At 42.1% G+C, this 23547-nt stretch overlaps 3 protein-coding genes across 6 annotated transcripts in view; 1 reads left to right on the forward strand and 2 right to left on the reverse strand.

The window, feature by feature from the left end:
• Positions 1–6035, reverse strand: part of znf219 (zinc finger protein 219) — a 31288-nt gene extending 25253 nt beyond the window's left edge. For 2 of the 4 annotated variants that reach the window (XM_010793480.1, XM_010793477.1), the window contains exon 1: positions 5904–6035. In XM_010793480.1, coding sequence (XP_010791782.1) covers positions 5904–5942 — 39 coding nt within the window. In that variant the 5' untranslated portion in view covers positions 5943–6035. The remainder of the gene's footprint in view (positions 1–5903) is intronic. The other 2 variants (XM_010793479.1, XM_010793478.1) reach the window with 1 other exon arrangement.
• angpt2b (angiopoietin 2b) overlaps positions 1–23547 on the forward strand; it is a 510244-nt gene that overhangs the window by 196220 nt on the left and 290477 nt on the right. The window lies entirely within an intron of this gene.
• arhgef40 (Rho guanine nucleotide exchange factor (GEF) 40) overlaps positions 12893–23547 on the reverse strand; it is a 146410-nt gene continuing 135755 nt past the window's right edge. The window contains exons 5-10 of the mRNA XM_010793476.1: positions 23313–23492; positions 22002–22182; positions 20823–20933; positions 18629–18738; positions 16142–16185; positions 12893–15475 (exon numbers count right to left, since the gene is read on the reverse strand). Of these exons, the coding sequence (XP_010791778.1) occupies positions 16159–16185; positions 18629–18738; positions 20823–20933; positions 22002–22182; positions 23313–23492 (609 nt within the window). The 3' untranslated portion in view covers positions 12893–15475; positions 16142–16158. The remainder of the gene's footprint in view (positions 15476–16141; positions 16186–18628; positions 18739–20822; positions 20934–22001; positions 22183–23312; positions 23493–23547) is intronic.

Consider the following 23547-nt stretch of genomic DNA (forward strand, 5'->3'; position numbering starts at 1 on the left):
GAAAAGATGGTGTAATTGGGGGATTGGGTTTGAGGCCTTGAAGAAGGACTGAGATATGTTTTTTTAACCGTGTGTGTGTGTGTGTGTGTGTGTGTGTGTGTGTGTGTGTGTGTGTGTGTGTGTGTGTGTGTGTGTGTGTGTGTGTGTGTGTGTGTGGGCAGGAAGGAGTACATCTGCTCGGCTTTACATTAATGAGTGTTATAGGCTGTGCTTTAGGAGTGCATTGTGTCTGTCGCCTGTACATTTCTTTTGGCTTGTTAGCTTTTATAGCCGAGCAATACCTACTTGCAACAACTTGTCACAGTTTGCATAATTAAGTCTGTGGGCTCTTTGGAGTGTGATTTGCCTTTCTTTGTTTTTTTCATTTTAATAGTTATTACCTCTGCCTGGGAGGTTAGTTTTCAGCTCGGTTTCTATGTCTGCAAGTCAGCAGGATTACAGAAAAACAACTGGTCTGATTTGCATTAAACTCGGTGGAAGGGCGAAGGAAGAAACCATAACATGTTGGACCATATCTGAATCGTGAGGCTGGCACACATAGCAGGTTTAACTTTCATTAACATTGCAAGATGGTGCATTTTTGCTGCATTCATTGAGCGTTTGAATAATCAGAAATTCATTTGGAAAAAAACAACTACAAAACTAGATTTTTTTAAATGCTCTGATCAATAAGCCACAACACATCTTCATAGTATCCATTTTTAACCCTTAGCACAACTTGAAGCTCATGACATGCAGACGGAATAATGACTTTCCACCTTGATGAACGGGACCATACCAGGAGCATTTGAATGCACCGGTTGCCTTCGTGGAGGCGAGTGCTATTCTAGTTTTAATAGTGTTTATAGTTTAAGAAGTATTTCACAAGCAAAACAAAGATTTCAGAAGAGGCAGATCGAGCTCTGTGGCATAAATGAGTTTTCTTCTTCCAGACCTTGTTAATCACCCGGCTATTTATGTTGTGAAACCCTTTGGCGGCCTGAAGAACAGGTAAGGGGCTCATAACAGGATAAACAGAGAACAGGGTATACACCGACTGCCTTTACGTTCTCATCTGTGTGTGTTAGACATCTACTTCCTCTATTCATCTAAAAATAGGCTTCTCCAAGGTCTCTGGCCTCAGCCCTAGGGCATCAAGTGAACCGTCTATCAGGCGCATGGGTTCCTGCGCGTACTTCAGTCCATACAGCGCACCTTTCCTCCAGCTGTATTACTTGAACTCCCATGTGATGAAGCGTGTGCGAGGTTAGGTGTCCTTCGGGGATAAGCGGGAGTATGAGAGACTGACCACAAAAAAAGAGAGATGAGCGACGGAGGGAGGAAGAGAGGGGGAAGCCGGCTCGCTGTGCGGTACAGTATAATTTGGTCCTGTGGTTTTTATCGCGTGGTCACGGGGCGAACTTCCCCACAGACGGTATTCATTTCCTTAACTTCACCTTTCCCTGAACCCCCTGCTTCACTCCCGGCTTCGCTCAAACTTTGTGTGGCCAGCGCTCTCTCCCTCCCTCGCCTTCAGCAGTGATAAGGGGGGAAGTCTCCCACTGTGCCTCCACCACTTACTGTACAGATATGAGTGGAGTACAGGAACTTCTGCGTGTCATTTTGGTCTGAAAATGAAAGTGAAATTGCCATCAGAGCTCACTCCTGCCCTTAAAATGTCACTACGATTGGTGCTTGAGGGCACAAGTCTCCTTAAAAGGGCCGATATATTGACAATTGTTGGGTATTTTATGAAGGGAAAGTTGTGGAAATGATCAATTAGACTCTGGTGACATTACAGGAAAAACCTTATATTTGCCACTTTCGTCTGTTTTACTTCTGTTTATTTGACACTATCAGACTGCTCATTCCTCCCTACCTATCCTTATCCTCTAGGCTTCTATCTCCTCTCAAGCTGCTGCTCCTTCTGAATGAATTCCTCCTGCAGCGGAGAACACAAGCCGATCACTTTCCCCGCAGTCGCTAAAGCACCGTAGTGACTCCACGGTTGCCAGATCTGAGAATGTGAACGTTGGAAACATCACAGCGTCTCTGCAGAGAAACTAAGGCTGTCGCTCCGAGTCACGCAGACTGACTCCTCTGATTCTGGGTTACAGGATACGGGCCTTAAGAAAGAAGTAATTGGTTCGGAGCATGCAAATGTCATAACCAAATGAGCGGATGTTTTCTTTTAAAAAGGCACAATAAATGCACCTGCAGGGGCTGAGAGGGAAAGCAGGTGAAACAAAACGCCTACATGATGCCTTTTATTTCCAATCAAAAATCTAAATATGTTCTTAAAGCTGTCAATCAAGTCATCTATATTTGATACAGCCCTTGTCCTTGAGCAAGATGCAGATTACCCACAATCCCCTGGGAAGCTGACCCTACACCGTGACCTCCTTGTGGAATAAGTGTATCACCTATATTCGACACGTGTGCACCTATTGAGCAAAATAGAAACGGTTAATGCAGATTGATTCTTTGCTCACCCAGGGGAAATATGCAGAGCATGTGTTCTCTTTCTTCGTAACACCTTCCTACATGTACATGCAATTACACTTTTATTTGTTTATATACACACAGTGTATGCGGGCGTCAATCAAAAAGGATTAATCGATGTTGGGGATTACTTTTCCGTCCACCAGCAGCTCTGGGTTTTCTCTGTCAGGGGGATTGAAGGTGAGGTTACAAATAACTAGTTTGGGATGTCTGGGGACATTGGGAAGTGTTCAAAAAGCTTTCAATAGGGACAGGGAGCAATAATCGTGTAGATACGGGGGAAATGACGTGGACTTTTGGAGGAACTTTGGTCGTGTTGCTTTCGGGGCAAAGTGCCCAAAAAAGTCTTATAACAAATGAAACAAAGGTAGCTTTTAAACCACTTTACTTCTCAGTTTCTCAGACTGCTTGTCTGAGAATGCATGCTTACGTGGCGTGTCCGATGCACATAGGAAATGCATGTAGAGGTAGAAAGCAGGTTTCACATGGGATGCCTTATTACGCTTCTCTTCTAACGTCTCCCTCCGCTCTCTTAAAACCACACCACTGCGGCTCTATTTTTTCATCCACCTGCTGTTTCAAACCACAACGGGCTCCTTTCCCGCCGCTGTGACCCGCTTAGCTCGCTCCGCTCCCCAAATTACGCTTTCATTTCAACCAGTGGAGTTGAGAGATCTACCTGTTCATTGTACGAATCAGTTTGGTCTTCAAACTCGATACAAGTGGCACAAGTGGCGGACTATTTAAGTAAGGCCCTAATGCTCTAAATACACTCTAATCCCGAGCAGGCAGCAGAACTCTCAGCAGTCTCAAAATGTCACAATGCTGTAGCTTCTCCCTAACTGAGGGCAAGCAGGTGCCTCTCCCGCAGCGCACTAATGACCCAATTATATCAATCAGAAGCCTTGATTGGTGCTCCACTCCTCTCCCTTTTACTCTCTCTGTGTCTTTCTCCCCTCGCACACAATCTCGTCCCCCAAGAGCCACCTGGATGGGGTGTATGTGCCCCCTCAAGTACAGTACAGTATGTACAAAGATGGGGAGGAGGGCGGCGTTGATGGTGGCAAAAGCGGAGGAGGTGGAGGAGGAGGAGGAGGATACTACTTGAGCAGAGAGAGGGTCTGAATGAGGGGAAACCATTAGAGTCTTTATAACATGGGGCCATGTTTCAGGGTTGAGAGCACAGTGAGTTCCAGGGGAGGCTTTGTAAAATCATCTCGGGAAAGCAGATGGATTCTTCTCTAACTTATTCTCTACAGGTTTAGACTGGACATGGATTAGATTTTAGGAAAACTACAAAAAGTCACTCTAATGGGCGAAAGTCACTTATTTAAAAAAAGGATATATGTTGAATTTTTTCTATTTGTGTCATATATGTTATCTGGTTTCAAATCCCAGGAGATTTGTATAGTTCTTAATATTAAGGGGATTCATATCTTATTATGGGTAAGACTGGACATGGATTCGATTTTAGAAAAACTACAAAAAGTCCCTCTAATGGGACAAAACCACTTATTTAAAGAAGGTTATAAGGATACATGTATCTATGTGTTCTATATATTATATCCACTTTGAAATCCCAGGAGATTTGTAAAGATGTGATATAGGTTTATTTGATTTAGAGTGTGTTAAAAAAAAGCTACTTCTCCACTAAATCCCTTTATAGGACAAGCCAGCAATGTCAACCTACTTCCACTATGCACACGCTCTCAAAAAGTGTGACATTTAGGGGTGGATTTAAAAATAGGGCATTTCAGGATCCCTAAACATATTCTATTGGACGTGGAAAAGGCGACAGGAGTGTCTTTGGTCAACCCAGATGACACGTCTGCGCCTTATCTCATGAGGAATTTCCTCCTCGCCCCTATGATGTGCGTCAATAACGTGCAACCATTTTCAGTCGCTCTTTCCCCTCTTCTCTCTCGCGGCCATCTCAATTAGGAGGCACATTAATGAAATAAATAATCATCAACAAACAATGCACTAATAAACACCCTCCGCGAAAATGAGATTAACCCTGTCCGCAGATAGCACAAAACCGCTTCCAAAAAACGCGATTAAAGATCACAAACAATGAGATGTAGTTTGGAGAAGTCGTGTGTGTCATGTCAGCCTATCTATCGTTCTCTCCCCTGCTCCATTTTGTTCTTAAATTTTCTATACAAAAGATTAAGGGAGGGGAAAAGACGAGTGTGCGAGCAGGGAGGAAGAAAGTGCCATCATGGATTTCATCTCGAGTCCCTCTGCCAATCTCCCAAACCGACACCAGTCCCCAAAAAGCGACCCAAAAACCCCTCGTTTTTTTAAAACCGGTAACTTCTCTTTCCAGAATGCATTTTGGCAACATTTTGCACACACACAGCCACAGCGTTGCGTGCCACACTTGCTACTTTCTGAGCTTGTAGACACAGGAGGTGATGTTAGGACAACTAAACGGGTGGTAGTAAACATTGTAGTAAAAGGTGGGCAAACGTATAAGGTGAAATAAAACACTATTAGAGCTCGTGGGTGCGTTTTTGCGCACATCCCAAATGAAAGTGGCGGTGCTTATCTGGAAAACAATGCGCTACACAATGCCTAATGTGCGTCCAACAAAAGAATTAGTCAGGCTAATCGCATCTACCCACAAATTACGCTTTGTGATTCAACTTGCTAACACGCAAAAATCCACTTTTACGCCTGGACAACATGTCTGCGGCTTATCGAAGAATGCCTCCCGTTACGCACCGAGAAAGTAAAAGCTACTTTTTTGGGGGAGAGGTTAAAACGGGATATAGAAGAAGAGGTCATAAAGCTGCCGAATTTCTCAACTGGTTTCCCTCACGCTGCATAGAAATACACGAACACAACTTGGTTTAAAAGTTACGCGAATTAGAAAGAAATACATTTTAACCACTCCGAGTGACTTTCCTGCTCTCGCGACCATTTTCATTTCGACTTGACACCCCGAATGGACTTATCCCAAATGTTACACCGAGTGTTTTCTGAATTATATGAGGAAACGGTGCATTTTTCCCGGATCTTTTTTTGTCATGTCACGGGCTATAGTAGGCTACATGCATGTCGGCCACGCGCGCCGGTTAACATACATGACACACACGTAAAGTGGTCCGGAGCGCGCGGTTACATACATTACATAGTCTACAACATACAGACATGCCAATCACTCACACACACGTAGCATACACACGCTACAAAGCACAACAACAACTATATTGGCCATTAACCCGTATATATGTGTGTAGGAAAGAAAGAAAAAAGAGTCGCGATAAATAAATTCAACAATTTAGGAAATGTTTCATCCCCTTGGTTTCACGCCACCATGCATAAAAGTGTCCATGTAAACAGAGAGGTGGATTAAATGTAAGTAGATACATGGAGATATAGGATATACGTTGAAAGTAAAGACTCAGTGTACTTACGGGAGAGGCGGCGAGGAGATTAATGACACGACACGTCATGATTACGTTTCACTTGAATTAAATACATTACGAGTTGGGAAAAAAATGGAAATCAGGGTTGTATACAAGCATACGCCGTTTCCCCCCTCCCTCCTCCCTCCGTTTGGTCACCCTCTTCTCTCCCTCTCTCTCTCACTCTCCTCCTCCATCTCCCTTTCTTTTCCTTCTCCCTTTCTCTCCTTTCTTCTTGCATTTTTCCCATTTATTGTACAGGACTGGGTGAATAGGGGAGAGAAGTGGGAGGGAGAGTGATGTAGGTTGGAAATGTTAATTATAATCTCAGCACGGGCACCATTTTACAACGCTGTCATCTCCTTCACATTTGTATCCTAAATATGGCATCTGGGGTGACACTTTGGGGAGACTTTTTATTTTTTCCCAAGAAGAAGAAGAGGAAAAGTTTCACACCAACTGAAGTGTGTTGAAAGTGATGACAAGAGGCAGCTTTAAATGTTGTGGTGAGCAAACCCCGGAAGCACATGGCCACTTCCAGGAGGGGATGATACTAAAGTGCACATATTTGAAAGTGTAAGGGTTCCCAACATGAGGCCTGGGGACAACCAGGAGTCCCGAGGGAGGTTTTCCAGGGGGTCCCCAGCAAAAAATAGCAGCAGTGGGAAATAAATCACTTAGGAGAAATACTTTCCAAAGCCAGGCAGTTGAAATGGGACTTTGTAGGCCTGTTAAAGTGACACCACTTTATGGTAATACTCATTGTTTCACATTGACCGTGATCTTATAATACACACTTTACACATGGCTGCACCCACTTTTTTTCAGTTGCCAATGGCTTAGTTGTAGCAGGTGCACGTCTAATCCAACCCATGTACCCGCATCAACACCATTTGCATAAAACATCCCCTGCGTCATCCTATTTTTGTCCTCTTTTTAAACGAGGCGTGGTTTAATGCTGGAAGTTTGTCAAAAGCTTCAATGTTGTATATTAGAATATTAGGCAGTAGAACAAATACAAATACAAATTATCACCTCAAAAAGTTTGAGAGGCCAATGACACATTTTTTAATGTGAGTAACATCATCTTTCCATTGTAATGATTGTTCTGATCTGATGTGTTTAAGTCCATTATTCATTCTACTTTCACTTCTTATTTGGCTTTTAGATATTTGACTTTCTTCACCAGGTAGTCACTTACTTTGTCCGTGTGTTGTTTGGGAGTGGGCAAGATGCCTAAAATGGGTTTTTCAGAGATTATTTAGCTGGAAACTGCTCTATGGACGCATGCTGCGAGCGGTGAATTGCCTTAAAGATCCCCTTAAGACTTATACAATTTGCGGTGTATGAGCACTGGAAGTTAAAACGCACCCAAGTGTTCATTTCTTATTGGACCTGGTTTGGCTTCCATAGTTCAAACAACCAAGTGAAGTCGGCGACAACATCACAATCTCAAAAAACCAAACACGTTATGTGCCTAGGAGTTGCTGTAGTCCAATCGTTGAGAGGCAGACGTGGCAGATGTTATACATGAAGGCCTTTGATGATGTGATATCCTGGGAGGGGGGGGGGGACTGCAGAGTCCAGTGATAATGTTTGTGGTTTGAACTTTATGAGTTACCCCTTTCACTTTACTTGTAGTCCCCCATGTGTTATTTTAACTTTAGCCAGTAGTCCGGCTTTCAAATTTTAGATGTGCTGATGTGAAATGTTCAACTGTTCATATGTGGACCCATGATGGAAAATAACTCATCCTGGTCTCATTTCCCGGGCATTTGAAGCACAAGGCAAGTGTATGAGACCAACCAGACATTCAAGTAACTCCTGTGAACCCATCCGTGGAAATATTAGGACACTTAGAGAAAGTGATTCTGAAGTGTAGAGATGCACCGGACCAATAAGGAGCGCTCAGGGTAGGTGGGAGCAGAAGTTGGGTGAAGTCAAACCTATTCAGGACTAATGAAATACTGTTACAGATCTTTTTGTTACCCAAACCCCAAACTTTGCCTAAGTTATACTAAGTAATTGTGTACACATTTACAACGTTAACCACTTGTTTACTGTAACAGTAGAGGAGCATCATAATTTGAGGCGTTGAAGGTTACACAGTTTGTTAGAAAGCTATGCAAAGAGGATCAGACCAAGTGTTCAAATGACATATTGGAAACCTGGGTTGGGACGGGCATTGTGCAGCAACTGAACACTTGACCTTGACTAAAAAAGACTGCTTACTAAACACCTCTTCAGAGCTGGTGTTGCCTAACAACAAGGCTGAGTCCTATCCATCGACTTTACATCTGATTTGCAATCTAGTTGAATGCTTATCCACGATCTTGGAACAATGGATATGGACTTTGGAAACACGTTAACTTGCTTTGGAGGTTGCATCCTATACTCATTTGTCAACAAGTAAGCTCAAACATTCCCATTAGTCTTTTACTATCGGCCTCCATAAGCGCTCACTTGTATCCTGCTCTCCATGTAAGTGACGTACTGTGTTGTACAGTGTAAGGGCAGAGGACAACAACAAAAAGCGTAGTCAGATCTACAGTACGTGGGCTCGATGCTGGTGGAGTGGTGAAGCCCACGCGCCTCTTTCACCACCTCTCAGCCTTTATTGCACAGAGTTACAGCGTGAACAAATTGAAGAACAAAAAGCTGAATAGGCTGTTAAATAACGACAGAAATGTTCACCTTTTACAAGTTGTTTACTTCATCCCCGTTCATTCTCTTTAATAACAGGCCTTCAGTTGAACAGTATTTAGATGTCACCTCTGCCTTGGTGCCTTTCTTCCCGACGTATATGGAAGAATTGTAAGTGTGAATATTTCTGCCCTCAAGGCCTCGGGTTTTTAAATATTTAAATGCGATTCGCCGTGTGAAGGTAAATGTTGGCTGGGAAATTCAAATGTCTTTGCTGACGCAGAACATATCTCCTGGATCAGCCATTGTAAGCCTGCCATTGTGTGTCTGAGAGTGACTGACTAAGTCTGTGGCACATGCGGCGCATGCTCGTCTCCGTGTATGTGTACATAGTAAATCAATGTGTCTGTGTGTGTGTGTGTGTGTGTGTGTGTGTGTGTGTGTGTGTGTGTGTGTGTGTGTGTGTGTGTGTGTGCCCTCGCTATCTGTTTGTGTTTGTGTGCTACATATGTGTACGTGTTTGCGGCTGCCACAATGGCATCATCACCCGCCCCTGACGCTTTGATTGTTTTCTCCGCCGCAGCAGAAATGCACCAATTAATATGCAGAGAGTGAGTGAGACTGTGACACACACACACACACACACACACACACACACACACACACACACACACACACACACACACACAGAGGATGTCACACACACACACACACAGAGGATGTCACACACACACAGAGGATATCTCACACACACACACACACACAAACAAAACACAAAAAAACACAAAAAAACAGCCGTGAGGGAGGGAGACGGGGAGGGAGGTGTGATGGAGGGAGGGGAGGGGGCAGAAGAGATGGCACAGAGGAGAGGGAAAGAATAGGGGAGATGAAATGAAAGATGAGGAAAGTGTGTGTGTGTGTGTGTGTGTGTGTGTGTGTGTGTGTGTGTGTGTGTGTGTGTGCGTGCGTGCGTGCGTGCGTGCGTGCGTGCGTGTGTGTGTGTGTGAGAGATGGAGAGAGTGAAATGAGGGTGGGGGTGAAATCTGATAGATCCTTGAGTAAAAACAAAAAAGAGAAAGAAAGAAAGAGTAGGGAGGGAGGAGGAGGAAGAGGGGGATCAATATGTACATATTCAGTGAGATATGGTGGGAAATCAATTGAGAGGAGGGGAGGAGGAATTGATTTTGGAGGGGGGAGGAAGGAAAGAAGGAGGGAGGAGACGACGGAGGGGGAGTGCAGAGGTGGAGTGATATGTGGCTACGGCTGCTGTCCTTTTTGTCGCAGTGTCAGGGTATTGATACTGTAATACACTCCCACCCCCCCACTCACACACACACACACACACACACACACACACACACACACACACACACACACACACACACACACCATCACCCCCCCATCACAATGCTGCCCTGACAACGGCTGTCGCGGCGACGCCTACTGGCACAATGCAGCCACAATACAGAGGGCACTGAAGCATCACACACTCAGAGAGAGAGAGAGAGAGAGAGAGAGAGAGAGAGAGAGAGAGAGAGAGAAAGAGAGAGAAAGGAGGCCGGAGAGGAAGAGAGGAGGAAGATGGATGGATAGGAAGGGAGAGATGGAGATGAGGGAGGGGATTGATGGAGAGACAGGAGGGAAGGAAAGGAAGGAAGGAAAGGAAGGAGGGATAATGTTACATGTGTAAAGCGCCGGAGGGTGTGTGTCCATAGAAACATGTTTAATGGCTTTTATTATGGCGGGGTGTGTGAGGTGTTTTTTTTTTTGTTGACAGAGTGATATATGCACTGTGTGTGTGCAAACAACAAAGTGTTTATTTTGTAACCTGGATCCATTTTGGACGACAAATACACACACATACCTGAGTCTAGACGTGCATTTATGATAGTGGAATTTTTGTATATAATAATAATAATGTAATTCTAAGTAAGTTATTTTCACTAATTCGATCTATTCTCAACCGTCGTTGTGTTAATGTATCTCCGAAATGTCACCACCGGGTTTCAGATTTGTGACAATGCATTAATCTGCTTATCCAATTTAATGGTTTACGTAACTTAAGAAGTGGGATCATTCATCTCAACCCATAAAGAAACACTTGATCCTGGAACAATTGGAGATGGGTGTGTTTTTTTTGGCATTTATTAGGTAGTTGACCAGATTTACATCACATCTGTCTGGTTAATCCTTGATCACTACTTATTTTTGATTAATTTCATTATATTTTAAGTCTGGATTGAATGATTGGCGGTTGAAGAAGATATTTCGGGGTAAAAAAAAGTGCTAAAATATGGACACATGTGATTGTAATGTAAACTATAAACCCTAAATCAGTGAACCTGTTTGAGATGGTGGCAAACCTATCAAACTGAGAGCTCTAAATCATTCAAACTTGTATTCAAAGCAGCCAAAAAAATCAAATCGAATAAAAGAAACACACACTGCCTGCTCTGACCTCCCTCTGCCAAAATGTCTGTGCCGGCATATTACTGTATCTCCCTCCAACATGCACTCTCATTTACAAAGGAAACGCTTGGCTGGCTGCCTATAAGTCAGTTTATCCGCGTGAGATGACCAACGTCCCTCTTTTTCTTTCCCCTTTTTTTTCTCCCACTATCTCATACAGTGTGTGTGTGTGTATGATCTATAGCTCCCTGCCTCCCCTCCTCCCTCCCTCACCCTAACCCTTCTTAATATGATGTAAAAAGCTAATCGCATGCAAATGTCTGTTGTCCCGGTAACCGGGCCTGAAAAATCCCTTTGATGTTTCCCCCGACTCATTCTCTTCACGTTCTCTTTGTTCGCCACAGTCTCGCTGCTTTGTCAACATCCCCCCTTTTTTACCCCGCTCGCTCTCTCTCTCCTGCATCCACGCTGCAGCTCTCTCGGCCCTCTCTTAGTTCTCTCCCTAAAAAAAAAAAAAAAGTTCTAACTCCACTTTGTGTCTCCCTCTTTCTATATAAGCCCCCCTCTCTATTATTCCTCTCGTTTTTCCCCCTTGACTGTGCCTCTCTGTCTGTCTGCCCCTTCGCCCTCGCTCATTTCCCATCATTCCCACCTACTGTCTCCTGTCCCCTTTCTCTCTCCCTCACTTCTTCCTGTCCCCCCCCCCTCCTTTCCTCTTCACCCACCCCTTTATCTCTCATTCCTCTCTCTCTACGCAGATGGACACACACACACACACACACACACACACACACACACACACACACACACACACACACACACACACACACACACACACACACACACACACACACACACACACACACACACACACACACACTCAAACTGCCCTCCCCTCCTTTAGAGAATTTGATCCCTGGAACTATTTGATATGGCGCTGCACTGTAGTTATCTAATCATTCGGCTTTTTGTGAAGCAGCAGCACAGCTGGCGCTCAGAGAGAAAAAGACCCCACGCATTACACCAACTCTCAGGTTGTGGAGGTTACCGGCCTTATTTTGAGGTTAAACCTGCGACAAGCCGGCCATAACCCTCAACAACACCTCAGAGACATCACTGCTCCATAGTGTTTAGTTTATCCCTCTACATCAGTGAAGTCAATAGATTTACTCAAGTATTTTACTCAAGCACAATCATGAGGGACTTTACTTGAGAATTTCTATCTTTTATACTTTGTACCTCTTCTCCACTACAGTGCAGAGGTAAATGGTGGACTTTTACTCCACTACATTGTTTTAATACCTTTAGATACTTTACAGATTTGGATTAATAATGTAATCAAGTGTTAAATCAGACTTTAGTTCCACCTGGAGTAAATTCACAAGCTACCCTGCAGTATACAAAGTCCTTCAAACTAGCTGCACCTTTACCAGCTTTGAGAACACTTTAATGATCAATCATTATAAAACATATCATATATATTATTCTGAAATGGACCAATCTGCAAAAGGACTATTCTTTAACTATATTTTGATGCTAATACTTTTCTACTTTTACTTGAGTAACATTTTGAATGCAGGACTTTGACTTGTAACAAAGTATTCCTACACTCTGGTACTTCTACTTTGACTTAATGCACCTATATCTGTCTGTGTGTCTGTCTGTGTGTCTGTCTGTGTGTCTGTGTGTCTGTCTGTCTGTCTGTCTGTCTGTTGTCTGTCTGTCTGTCTGTCTGTGTCTGTGTGTCTGTCTGTGTGTCTGTCTGTGTGTCTGTGTGTCTTTCTGTGTGTCTGTCTGTCTGTCTGTCTGTCTGTGTCTGTATGTCTGTCTGTCTGTCTGTCTGTCTGTCTGTCTGTCTGTGTGTCTGTCTGTCTGTCTGTCTGTCTGTCTGTCTGTCTGTCTGTCTGTCTGTCTGTCTCCCCTCCTCTTAAATCCCCTCTGAGACGTTTCAAACTTGCATCTAGTTTTAATTCAACACAGAAAAGTACAAAAACAGTACAAATATCAAGTAAGCATAACATGCGTTTGCAACATTCCACATTCCTTTAAAAAAATGTAAACACTAGGCAGAGTGTGAGGGTAGAAAGAGAGCACAATGTTTCTACATTAATACTGCCTTGCACGGCATACAAAAGTAGAGGATTTTGCATGTGACAATCTATACTGCAGTAAGAATGAAAGATGGTGTTCATTACATCGCTTCCAATATAACGCAATGTACCAAACAGCTAAAGGCTACGAGGTGTACGAGGGCCTTCTCCAAGCCAACAAATTACATATTGATTCAGAAACGGCTCAATAGCCATTTGCAATTTCTGAATTTGAATGCAGATATGAAACGTGCTAAACCTGATAACCGCGGCCGTCTGCAGACGTGAGCTTGACCTCCCGCTGCTGCTGGATCTCTCACTACCTGATGGTTTCATATTGTACCTTAAGCGTGATATTGTCTGATAGTGATCAAATCAAACCAGTGAGTGGATGATGATTGGTTTTACTGACTGCATGCTTGCTGTCATACAATATGAACTACACTGTCGTATGAAATATTCATATCTTTGGTTTCGTCAGCATCATAACATGACAATGAAATGAGAATTTCCAGATATGCTGGGCATTATTTTGTAGATTTAAATCACTAATGTAATATATATGGGATCTTCACTATAATTGTAGTTTTGTGAGTTTGAGTACAACTCAGCAGTGTTACATGTTTCTACTCAAATGTACCCATGAGTGTGTTTAGCAGAGAAGTAGTGTCTGTCCCGTGAGTGGAAGTTATTTTAATAAGCCATTACTTCTGGGAGATTAAGGAAAAGTGTAACATTTCAGGAAATACCCTTATTAGCTTTTCTTAGCAAGAACTAGATGACAAGACTGATAACACTCTTATTTCTACAGGCCATATGAAGCTACTTACAGCAGTGAGATAGCTTAGCTTAGCACAAAGAGTAAGCTAGCCAAAACAGCTACTATCTTTAGGTAACAAATCCACCTATTGGCACCCTTTTAGGCTTAACATGTTATATCTTATACGATTAAAAAGGTGCAGGTATGTACTTGTTGTTATCTTTTGGCAAGCTAGCTGTTTTTCAATATTTATGCTAAGCTAAGCTAAGCTAACTCTGTTTGCAAAGGCTTCCTATGTTACACACAGACATTGAAGATTGGTATCCATCTTTTCATCTACCTCCTGGCAAGACAGCTAAATTACACATTTCCCAATCTGTCAAACTATTTATTTAAAAATGTTAAATAAAGCAATCCTTTCAGCTTAAGAGTGACAATGAGAAGACGGCCTTTTTTTTCTTGGAACCTCAACCTAGAAGCTCGTTTTGAGTAAGTTACCTCTTTGCCGCAAGCAAAAAAACCAGCAACACCGGAATAAATCAAATTAAACAGATCTACCATTTTATGGAGATCCGGAAAGAGCAAACCAAATGTAACAACAATACCTCTTTGTACACAAAACAACATTGCACAGACACCCATTTTATACCTTTGGCACATAGAATATAAAACAAAATGCATATAACTCATCATCAGTACACTATAAGGCACCAACAAGCTCAAGTAGCTGACATAAGTTATACTTTTAAGAAGATTAAATACCAGTTGTTGCCACTGTTAATACATCTTTAGCTTAAAGAAACAGTCGGATATGATCCTATAAGGCGTTGATTATCGAGGCAATGCTTCCTGTATGTGATCAGATGTTTATTTAGCCACTGTACCAGGCTCTAAATCGGCCAGTGAGTGTGTGTGAGCATGTGAATAGAGCCTCCACTGTCTTACAACAATAAGAGTGACTGCATGTGTTGACGGACACTCTTTGTGTGTGTTTGTGTGTACGTGTGCTCACACCACCCCTGCCTCATTTACATAGATGCAATCACACCTAGCCTATGCCACACATTTTTCCACAGGCAAGAGGGGGGGAGAACAAAAACAGTACTCCATTCAGCGTTATGAAAATGACAGAGTACATACATTCTAAATCTGCAATCCTACGGTGGATTTACGCCCCGCATATTACTTCCTGTTTATTATCAGATTCTGGAGCATGTGATGCGTACAGTCAGCCAGCCAGGCAGTCAGTGGTTCAGACCAAGTGGTTTGGCCTAGTGGGGAGCCGCGGGGCAGACAATGGCCGCACTGTGTGGCTGAAGTGCCTTTGGTGTCAATGACTCTGCCAGCAACTGAGGCTGGCAGATCCAAAATGGCGGAGCGGGTAGAGCCCTGCTGGTGCTCGTCATGGTTTAGACAGGGCAGCGTTGATGCTTTTTCGGGAGGCAGCTTTTCTTTCTTCCTCTGCTTATTAGAGAATGTGGCAGTGCAGCGGTCGTCCAGCTAATCTGCTGGCCTTTTATTACTTTGAAGGAGGTGAAGGGGGGAGAAGGGAAGGAGAGCATGTGGGAGAAGTTCAAATAGAGTCTGAGGGTCTCTCTTTTGTCTTCTTGCTCCGCGAAGTCCAGTTTGGCTTCCCCGAGGTGGAATAGAGATGATTCAAATCTTCAAGTGTCCAGTTTCTGATTGTAGAAAGTTACAGGAAGAGACACAAAGAAACCATATTACATTTTAGCTTTACATTCAAATGTACAGTATGTTTATTCAACCCAAAAATAAAACAACATGTCTAACCTGTAGAGCTATTTATCAATCTAGATTGTTTTTGGTGTGGTTGCTTACTGATGGATATATAGGATATCACCTTAACACAAAAAGTAAGGAAATCTCTCAAACTGTTGACCGTTAGACGTTAACTTCCTGGCTTCCTCATCTAACGGTTATCGTGTGTAGTTTGTTCCTACAGGAAACTGCCAACAACAACCTTAGTGAATTATTTGGAGTTACCCGGCATGTGGTTTCTATAAAAATAAAACGTTTTTTGGCGCTTTGAGCTTCACAAGTCGAGTGCCATCTAGTTCCATTATATTGGAGATAAGGCTAGCATCTGTACAGCCACTATATCCAAACGTAAACAGTCCAGATTGCTCAACACCACTACAGATAAGCGGAACATGTTGTGTTTCTGATTTTGGCAAGAACTGTCACTTTAAGCATTCTCCAAGATACTATGTTTCTGATTTCTCTTAGTAAAGTAAAAATCAGTAAAAGTTGTAAAATCTGAAAGTGAGTGACGGAGCAACAACATCAAGAGAAAAGATGGAAGAAATCAAAAAAGACTAACTTACTCTTATTGAGAAGACAGTTACACAGCTGTAGAGGGAGAGTGGCTCTGAGGAGGAATAAAGAAAAACAGAAACAGTCACATTTTTTATTCTGCGCTAAAGTGTGTGTGCGTGCCAAAGCTAAAGCGGCAATCCTCCCTCTGTTGTTGAATATGTGTGTATCGCTGTCTCTGTGTTTGCCCTATCTGTTTGGGCTGCGTGTGTCCGTCTGTCTGTCAATCTGTTCCCAGCACAGTCTGTTTGCCAATCTGTCATATTCTGTTTGCTAGATAAGGAGATTTGAGTGTGTGTGTGTGTGTGTGTGTGTATGTGTATGTGTATGTGTATGTGTATGTGTATGTGTGTGTGTGTGTGTGTGTGTGTGTGTGTGTGTGTGTGTGTGTGTGAACAGTGCACATTCATTTAAACTGCTATGGAAATGGCAGGCAGGTATTGTTGTTTCCTTACAACTGAGATGATGCACTCTCACCTAATATATAAATAACCTCACTGTTAAACTGAAACTGTAGCGTAACACCTCCACTAATCTCAAACATACGTTACATTCAAATGGCTGCAATTCAACGGCAACTAGGGGACGTTTAAGTTGTTCATTTGGCTCGATGAAAATACTCTCTTTTGTATAATACATAATACATTAGAGAAGAGCAAAAATGACTCAAACCCAAATGAGCTTTTGAATGCACAAATTACTGATTAAAAAGAGACACATTTCAATGATTTCTGATTGCAACGTCCCTTGTCTGTTCCTCTCTGCTATTCATCCCTTCATTAGACAGAAGTTAAAGTGAAGTGAAAGGAAATAAGAAAGAGAGATGGCAAATAGTCGGATTCACAGTGCTAACCCTGAGCTTAGTGGTTGGGTTTTGTTATAGGACCATACCTTCCACATGTTTACCAAGAGAAAGAAATACAAGCAGGCAGAGTTTCCACGTTAAATTGAAGCGCTGGATGAAATCACTGAAAGATGAACTGCCCCAGATCATGAAACAATGAAAGCACATATTTCAAATTTGGAAAATGTTGTGTGTTGTTTTGACCTCTTCCATCATAGTTTCTTTAAGGTGGAATATAGGTGGACTAGTTAGGCATAGTTTTTTGTTAGCTGTTTTTATATAGTACAAATACGGATTTTACACACGTCAATATGCATAATGCAGGAGCTGGTGGCCCATGTACTGGAGCTCGGTCCCTATAAGACTTAGACTTACTTCATTGTCATTTCAACAAGACACAGAGTGTACTATTAAAACGGAATTTCGTTGTACTGGCTTACAGGAACAGGACAATATAAAAAATTGCTAAAATTGTACATATAAATAAATAATAGTGGTGCTGATCAAATTAAAGATAAAGTGTGTGTTTAAATTATAAAGACTTACTACACATATAAATAAAATAGACATACTATATACTTAAAGTGCGCTTTAATTAAATACCATTGACCTCCTGTCATCCCCTCTGTCTCAACACTATCACTTCTATAAAAGGCACTGGTTGCACACAAACATGAAGCAGAATGCATTTCTTATTGCATACTCTGTGTAGGTTTCGATCACATCAAGTATTTCACTTTGTTATGTGAATCATAATCAGAATACCTCTATTAGTCCCACAGAGGGGAAATGTGCAGCGTTACAGCAGGAAAGAGCCACAGACAGCTTAGTGTTGCATATCTTAAATGCGTTAAAAAAAGTACTAAGTTATAATAAACAATATGCTAAAACTAAAAAGGTAACATAATTTTCAAAAATACAGATCAAAAACAATCAAATCTACAAATCAAATCCTGTAGCAGTTGAAGTGAAGCTTCTTATACAGAATTAAAAAACTTTCAAGATGTAACTTGGATGACTTGTTAACATTTCTGTTGACATATCCCTATGTCAAGTTTTCGGGTCTTTTTAAAAAGGTTCAACTTAACTGGAACACACTCCAGTGCTCCTGCTAATCCAATTAAAGTTATTTGTTGTGTTGTGATACTCCCGCTTTCAGTCTCATCAACTTTCCAATCATGCTTGTTTAAAGTCTACTTGGCAAAATGCTGTCATTCACCGCTCCACCCTGACATCAACCTATAGTTAGAGGCATCAAAATCCAACTTCTGATGCCAAATATCACCCCCTTTACATATTCCACACTCACATGATAATCCATTATATGTGAGTTGGCTGACAGAGTCGACACTAGTGACAACCAGTGCATGGTTTCAAAGAATGCTGCTCTCATTTGCATTCTCAAGGCTCGTCTTTCACCATGACCATCATCTCAAGATAGTTCCCAGGCCATCAGAAAGTCATATAAGGGAGTTTTTTTTTTTTAGGGAAACACAGGTTCTTAAAAACGTTTCATGGAAAACCTTCAAATATTTAGAGAAAAAAACCCTGTGGTGCCACTACACATTCCTCACAAAGCTATGTTGAGGCATTTCTGCAAGTGTAAATGTTTTCATGCACCCTAGAATGACTGAATGGTGAAATGTAATCCCACCTGGGAGCAACTTGTTGATCCGGAGCTTCTCCTGGGGTCCCTCCCAGACGCCGGGGACCCCCCCTCCTTCTGACTGCCCACAGAGGAGGAGTCTGAGCAGCTACTGTGGACTGCGTGAGAGAAAGGTGGTTAAAGGTTAACAGAAAGCACCAACAATCAGAACATCTAGCACTTGTGTTAAAATATGTGTTTTGAAGCCTTATTTGCTCTAGGTAATAAATCAAATGTCAAACACTGAAACCATCCTGCATTCAAGCATCATTTCCACGCATGGATTCTTCCCCATTTACAAAAGCATTGTGTGTACGCACTTTAATAATCTTAGAAATCCAAAATGACGGCATTATAATGTTTTTTGGATAGGAGAACTGGGTGTGGGGAGAGACAAAGGGCGAGGAGTCAGAGAGAGGAGGCATTTCTCTCATCCTGCTCAATGAATTTCTAACACGCTGCCGCTCTGTCCCAGAGGACAATTCATGCATTGAAACCCTGAGCTGCTGCTCTCAATGAGACACCTGGTGAGCAGTATGTGCACTGCACCCAGCCATGAATGGGGAATCACTTTGGCTCCAGCAGGCCTCACTGGGTGGTGGGTCTGGAATCTGAGGAATTACGTTTCCTCTTGTGTGTTTTTTATTTCCATTTGTGGGCGGGCCAGTGATCGTATAGCATCAACATGTGATGTGTGTTCCAGGAGGGGGTTTTCTATAACCGGCCTCTGGTGGTGCTTTCAGTCATTTCCTTGTTTTTTCATGTCGTGTTTGACTTTAATGTGTGTATTCAGGAGGGAGCTGTTGTGGAGGTGTAGGTGGGGAGAAATTATTCTGTCATAAATAAGTAAGAACAATGTTAGTTTTTAACGTCTCAAACTCGTTTTTTTTCAGATAGACTTTCATATATTTTCCACTCTCCATTTTTGTTGCTGCCTGAACATATGACACATATTATAAATAACGTGTTTGATTACTGAGAGGACTTTTGTGATCAGACTGCATTGTGGTTAATCGGATCAAGTAAGAATATGTGGACACATGGTTACAATCATTTGACATTCAAATCAAATCAAAATCAAATCAAGTTTTATTTATAAAGCACATTTAAAAGCGATTTTTGGTCGAGCCAAAGTGCTGTACAGTACATGTAATAAAAACACATTACTACCATCACAATAAAAGACAATAAATTACAACATTAACATTAAAGTAGCCCACATTTTGAGATGAAAAAGGGATTCAATGTTAAATTAAGTACTATGTTTGGAATGCACTCTACATAATTTGAATGTCATGGTTGTATGCTACTTCAAAGAGCTGGTTAACCACCCGATAAGCCAATTGACAGAAGAATAATAGCCAACTGTTTTGCAAACATTTCATAAAATGCAGTTCTCAGAATCTTAAAACTGTTATTCCCAGCTGTTCTCTGAGAGAACAAGACATTTAAAGCCATCTACTTAGAATTTGAGAATCTGTCATGGACATTTTCTCACTATTGTCTGACGTTTTAGAGACCAGATGATTAATTGATTCATCTGGAAAGTACGTGCCGGATTGATTGAAAATAAGAGTAAATTGCAGCCGTCCTGTTTCACAATTTCCCTTTTGATGCTTGAAGTTAAGTGTACTTGTATATGAGTCTATTATCTGAGGTAATCAGGACGAAGCCCTCCCAGCTCTGAGACTGACCGCTGTGAGGGGATTTGATCACATGAGAAGTAAAAGGTGCTTTTTGACTACGTTACATATTCTCTGCAGGCACGTCAGAGCTCTTCAAAATGTCTCAGCGCGAGGCAACTATAAAAAATTCATAGAATAGCCCGGGGGCGCCAGATTGAAAAAAAAACATGTAGCACGTTATTACTTTGTCACATGGGAAGAAACAACCAGCACCGTTTAGTTTCCTGTCGGTAATCTCTTGGCCATCACACGCGGCTCAGAGAGCAAATTTGAACAGTCCGGTAATCTGATCTGGACTGACACACTTCCTGAAGACACCGTTTGAAATTAAAAGAAGACCTTTTCCCAAACATGATCACATCCTCTGTAAGATTACGTTATTTAGCGATATACCTATAGATACCAGGTCAGTTTACATGCCTTTCTTTTCCCACTCCCTATGTACACAGTGCTTTTTCTACCTGTAGTTTCCCACACTGCATCTGCATTGTGTTACAGATGTTTCCCTCCTGTCCTACCTCTGTCATTGAGACTGTAGATGGAGTCCAGTTCAGATCCAGGAGTTCCTGTCGCGTCCAGCAGCAGCTTACTGGAAATCCCCATGCAGAGCGACTCCTTCAGACACAACTCTGGGGGAAGAAATCATAGAAAAAAGGATATTTTTGTAACTCAAAACGGCACCATTTTTGTAGAAATCACTACAGTATTGGGACAGAATATTTACATATGTTTTAGATAACATGATGAAGACATCCAGTAATTATTGTTTGTGTACGTGGCAACAATGCCGCTCTAAAAGTAGAAAATCTAGATTCAGATCCAAAAAGAAGAATCAGATTGTCCTTAACCTGGCCAGAGGAGAAGCCACTTATATTTAACATGTACAGACTACTGTCAAACATATGTTTAAGAACCCAGGTGACTCAAATAATGTTCTGCAAGAATCATATCCTTGCACTGTTCTATCTGTTGTATTGTGTCACACTGTTGGAGGAGCCTGGGACCTAAGATTTCCATCGACATAACACTGTAGCTCTGTACGAATGACAAAAAGCCTTGAATTTGAAAAAAATATCCTTGCAGTTGTTTGACTCAACCAGTCAAGTCGCAGTTTATATCCCTCAGACATTTGTGTGAATTTGTTTCATTTCATTTTTATTTGTCCCGCTCATGGTACGCAAAACCAAATATACAATAATTGCCACAAAACATGACTACCAAAACACCATTGAGCGAAAAGGAGCAGGGAGAAGAATAACATCTTATGTGACCTGCCCCTTTCTAAAAAAAACAAAATAAATACAAATAGATGGTCTGCCCTTCATAATAATAATTTTTTTTTTTTTCACAGTCAAACTTAACAGTATCTTAGGATACTAAGAGAAACACAAAAAAAAAAACTTATTTCCCACTTAACGGTTAACGGAAAGAAACAAAACAACACCAAAACATCACATGTATAAGAAAAAAAAAAAAAAAAAGAAGTGCAACACCCTCATCTGAGTCCTACTGGAGAAGAAGGTGGAAAGTGACGCATGATGATATTAATAAAAATAACAATAACAACAATGGCAATGTTTCAATCAGCATATGAATATGACATATCCATATTGGGTGGATTTGGGGTGGATTACGTTTTATTAAAAAGGCCTGAGAGCCTATGGCTGAGCCCTCTGAGGTCAGAGGTCAGGCTCTACCTGTGTTGTTGATGGCGTGAGTCCACAGCAGGTGGGCGATGTCTTGAGTCCAGGCCACTTTTCCTTCCCTGTCCTTGGCCTGCAGCGTGATGCAGTCTTTGGTTCGAGGAGCCTGACGCACCCACACTTCAAACTTCAGCCCGTCCCCCCCCACGCTCTGAGTCAGACCCATCTCCCCGGTCTGCAGGGGAGAGGAGGAACATGTGATACAGTAATAATAAGAATATGTTTATTTAGCATAGCAACTTTCACAGAAATAGAATTCGAAAATTGCTTCACAAGAAAGAACAAAAGTTCAAATTAAGAAATGTTGTTGTGAAATGTAAGGTCAACATAAGAACAGAACACATCACACACATCTCAAGCGTAAGCAATGTAAAGTCGAGAAGACAAATAGAGGCAATGACGGAACATAGACTGAAAAAGTGACATTTAAAGCAGAAACAAGTGAAATAGGACTTTACTTTAAATATAATATGTACAGAAATTAGATTTGTTCTCAGATTCCTTCAAACGCAGCGCTCAAGAGATAATGACAATTAAAGAAAAGCATTTTTTGAGGTTGAAAATCAACGAGGGGAAAGAGAAGTGAGCAACAGTGTGTGTGTGTTTATATATATATGTGTGAGTGTGAGGTGTGTTTATATCTCTGTATGTGAGGTGTCTGTGTGTGTGAGGTGTATTTATATCTGTGTGTGTGTGTTTATATATATATATGTGTGTGTGAGGTGTGTGTATATCTGTGTGTGTTTATATCTGTTTGTGTGTGTGAGATGTGTTTATATCTGTGTGTGTGTGAGGTGTCTGTGTGTGTGAGGTGTATTTATATCTGTGTGTGTATATGTGTGTGTGTGTTTGTGTGTGAGGTGTGTGTATATCTGTGTGTGTTTATATCTGTCTGTGTGTGAGGTGTATTTATATCTGTGTGTGTGTTTGTGTGAGAGGTGTGTTTATATATATGTGTGTGTGCGTGCGTGCGTGCGTGCGTGCGTGTGTGTGTGTGGCCTAGCATTACTATACTTGTGGGGACCTAAATCTGTTTACACAGTCACGTGTGGGGACTCGCTTCCCTTATGGGGACAAATTGGAGGTCCCCATAAGGGGAATCATTCATTTTAGGGTGAAGACTTGGTTAGGTTTAGGATTAGGGTTAGGGTTAGGGATGTGTTGGTTATGGTTAAGGTTAGAATAAGTCTCCAGGAAATGCATGTAAGTCAATGTAATGTCCCCTGAAGTGATGTATACATGGTGTGTGTGTGTGTGTGTGTGTGCGTGTGTGTATGTGTGTGTGTGTGTGTGTGTGTGGTGTACCTTGATGCTGTGCTTGCAGCTGAAGGCGGTGCGTCCCGGGCCGGCGCTCTTCTGTTTGGTGAAGATGACGACGTGCTGGTAGAGGAAGACGTTCCTCACGCCAGTACGCTTCCTCCGAGCCCCCCCGCACACCGTCAGCTCGCCCTGCCGCACCAAATCGCCGCGCTCCGTCACCGGAATCTGAACACACACACACACACACACACACACACACACACACACACACACACACACA

Source organism: Notothenia coriiceps, unplaced genomic scaffold, assembly GCF_000735185.1.
Source record: "Notothenia coriiceps isolate Sejong01 unplaced genomic scaffold, NC01 NC01_scaffold00037244, whole genome shotgun sequence".
Lineage (NCBI taxonomy): Eukaryota > Metazoa > Chordata > Actinopteri > Perciformes > Nototheniidae > Notothenia > Notothenia coriiceps.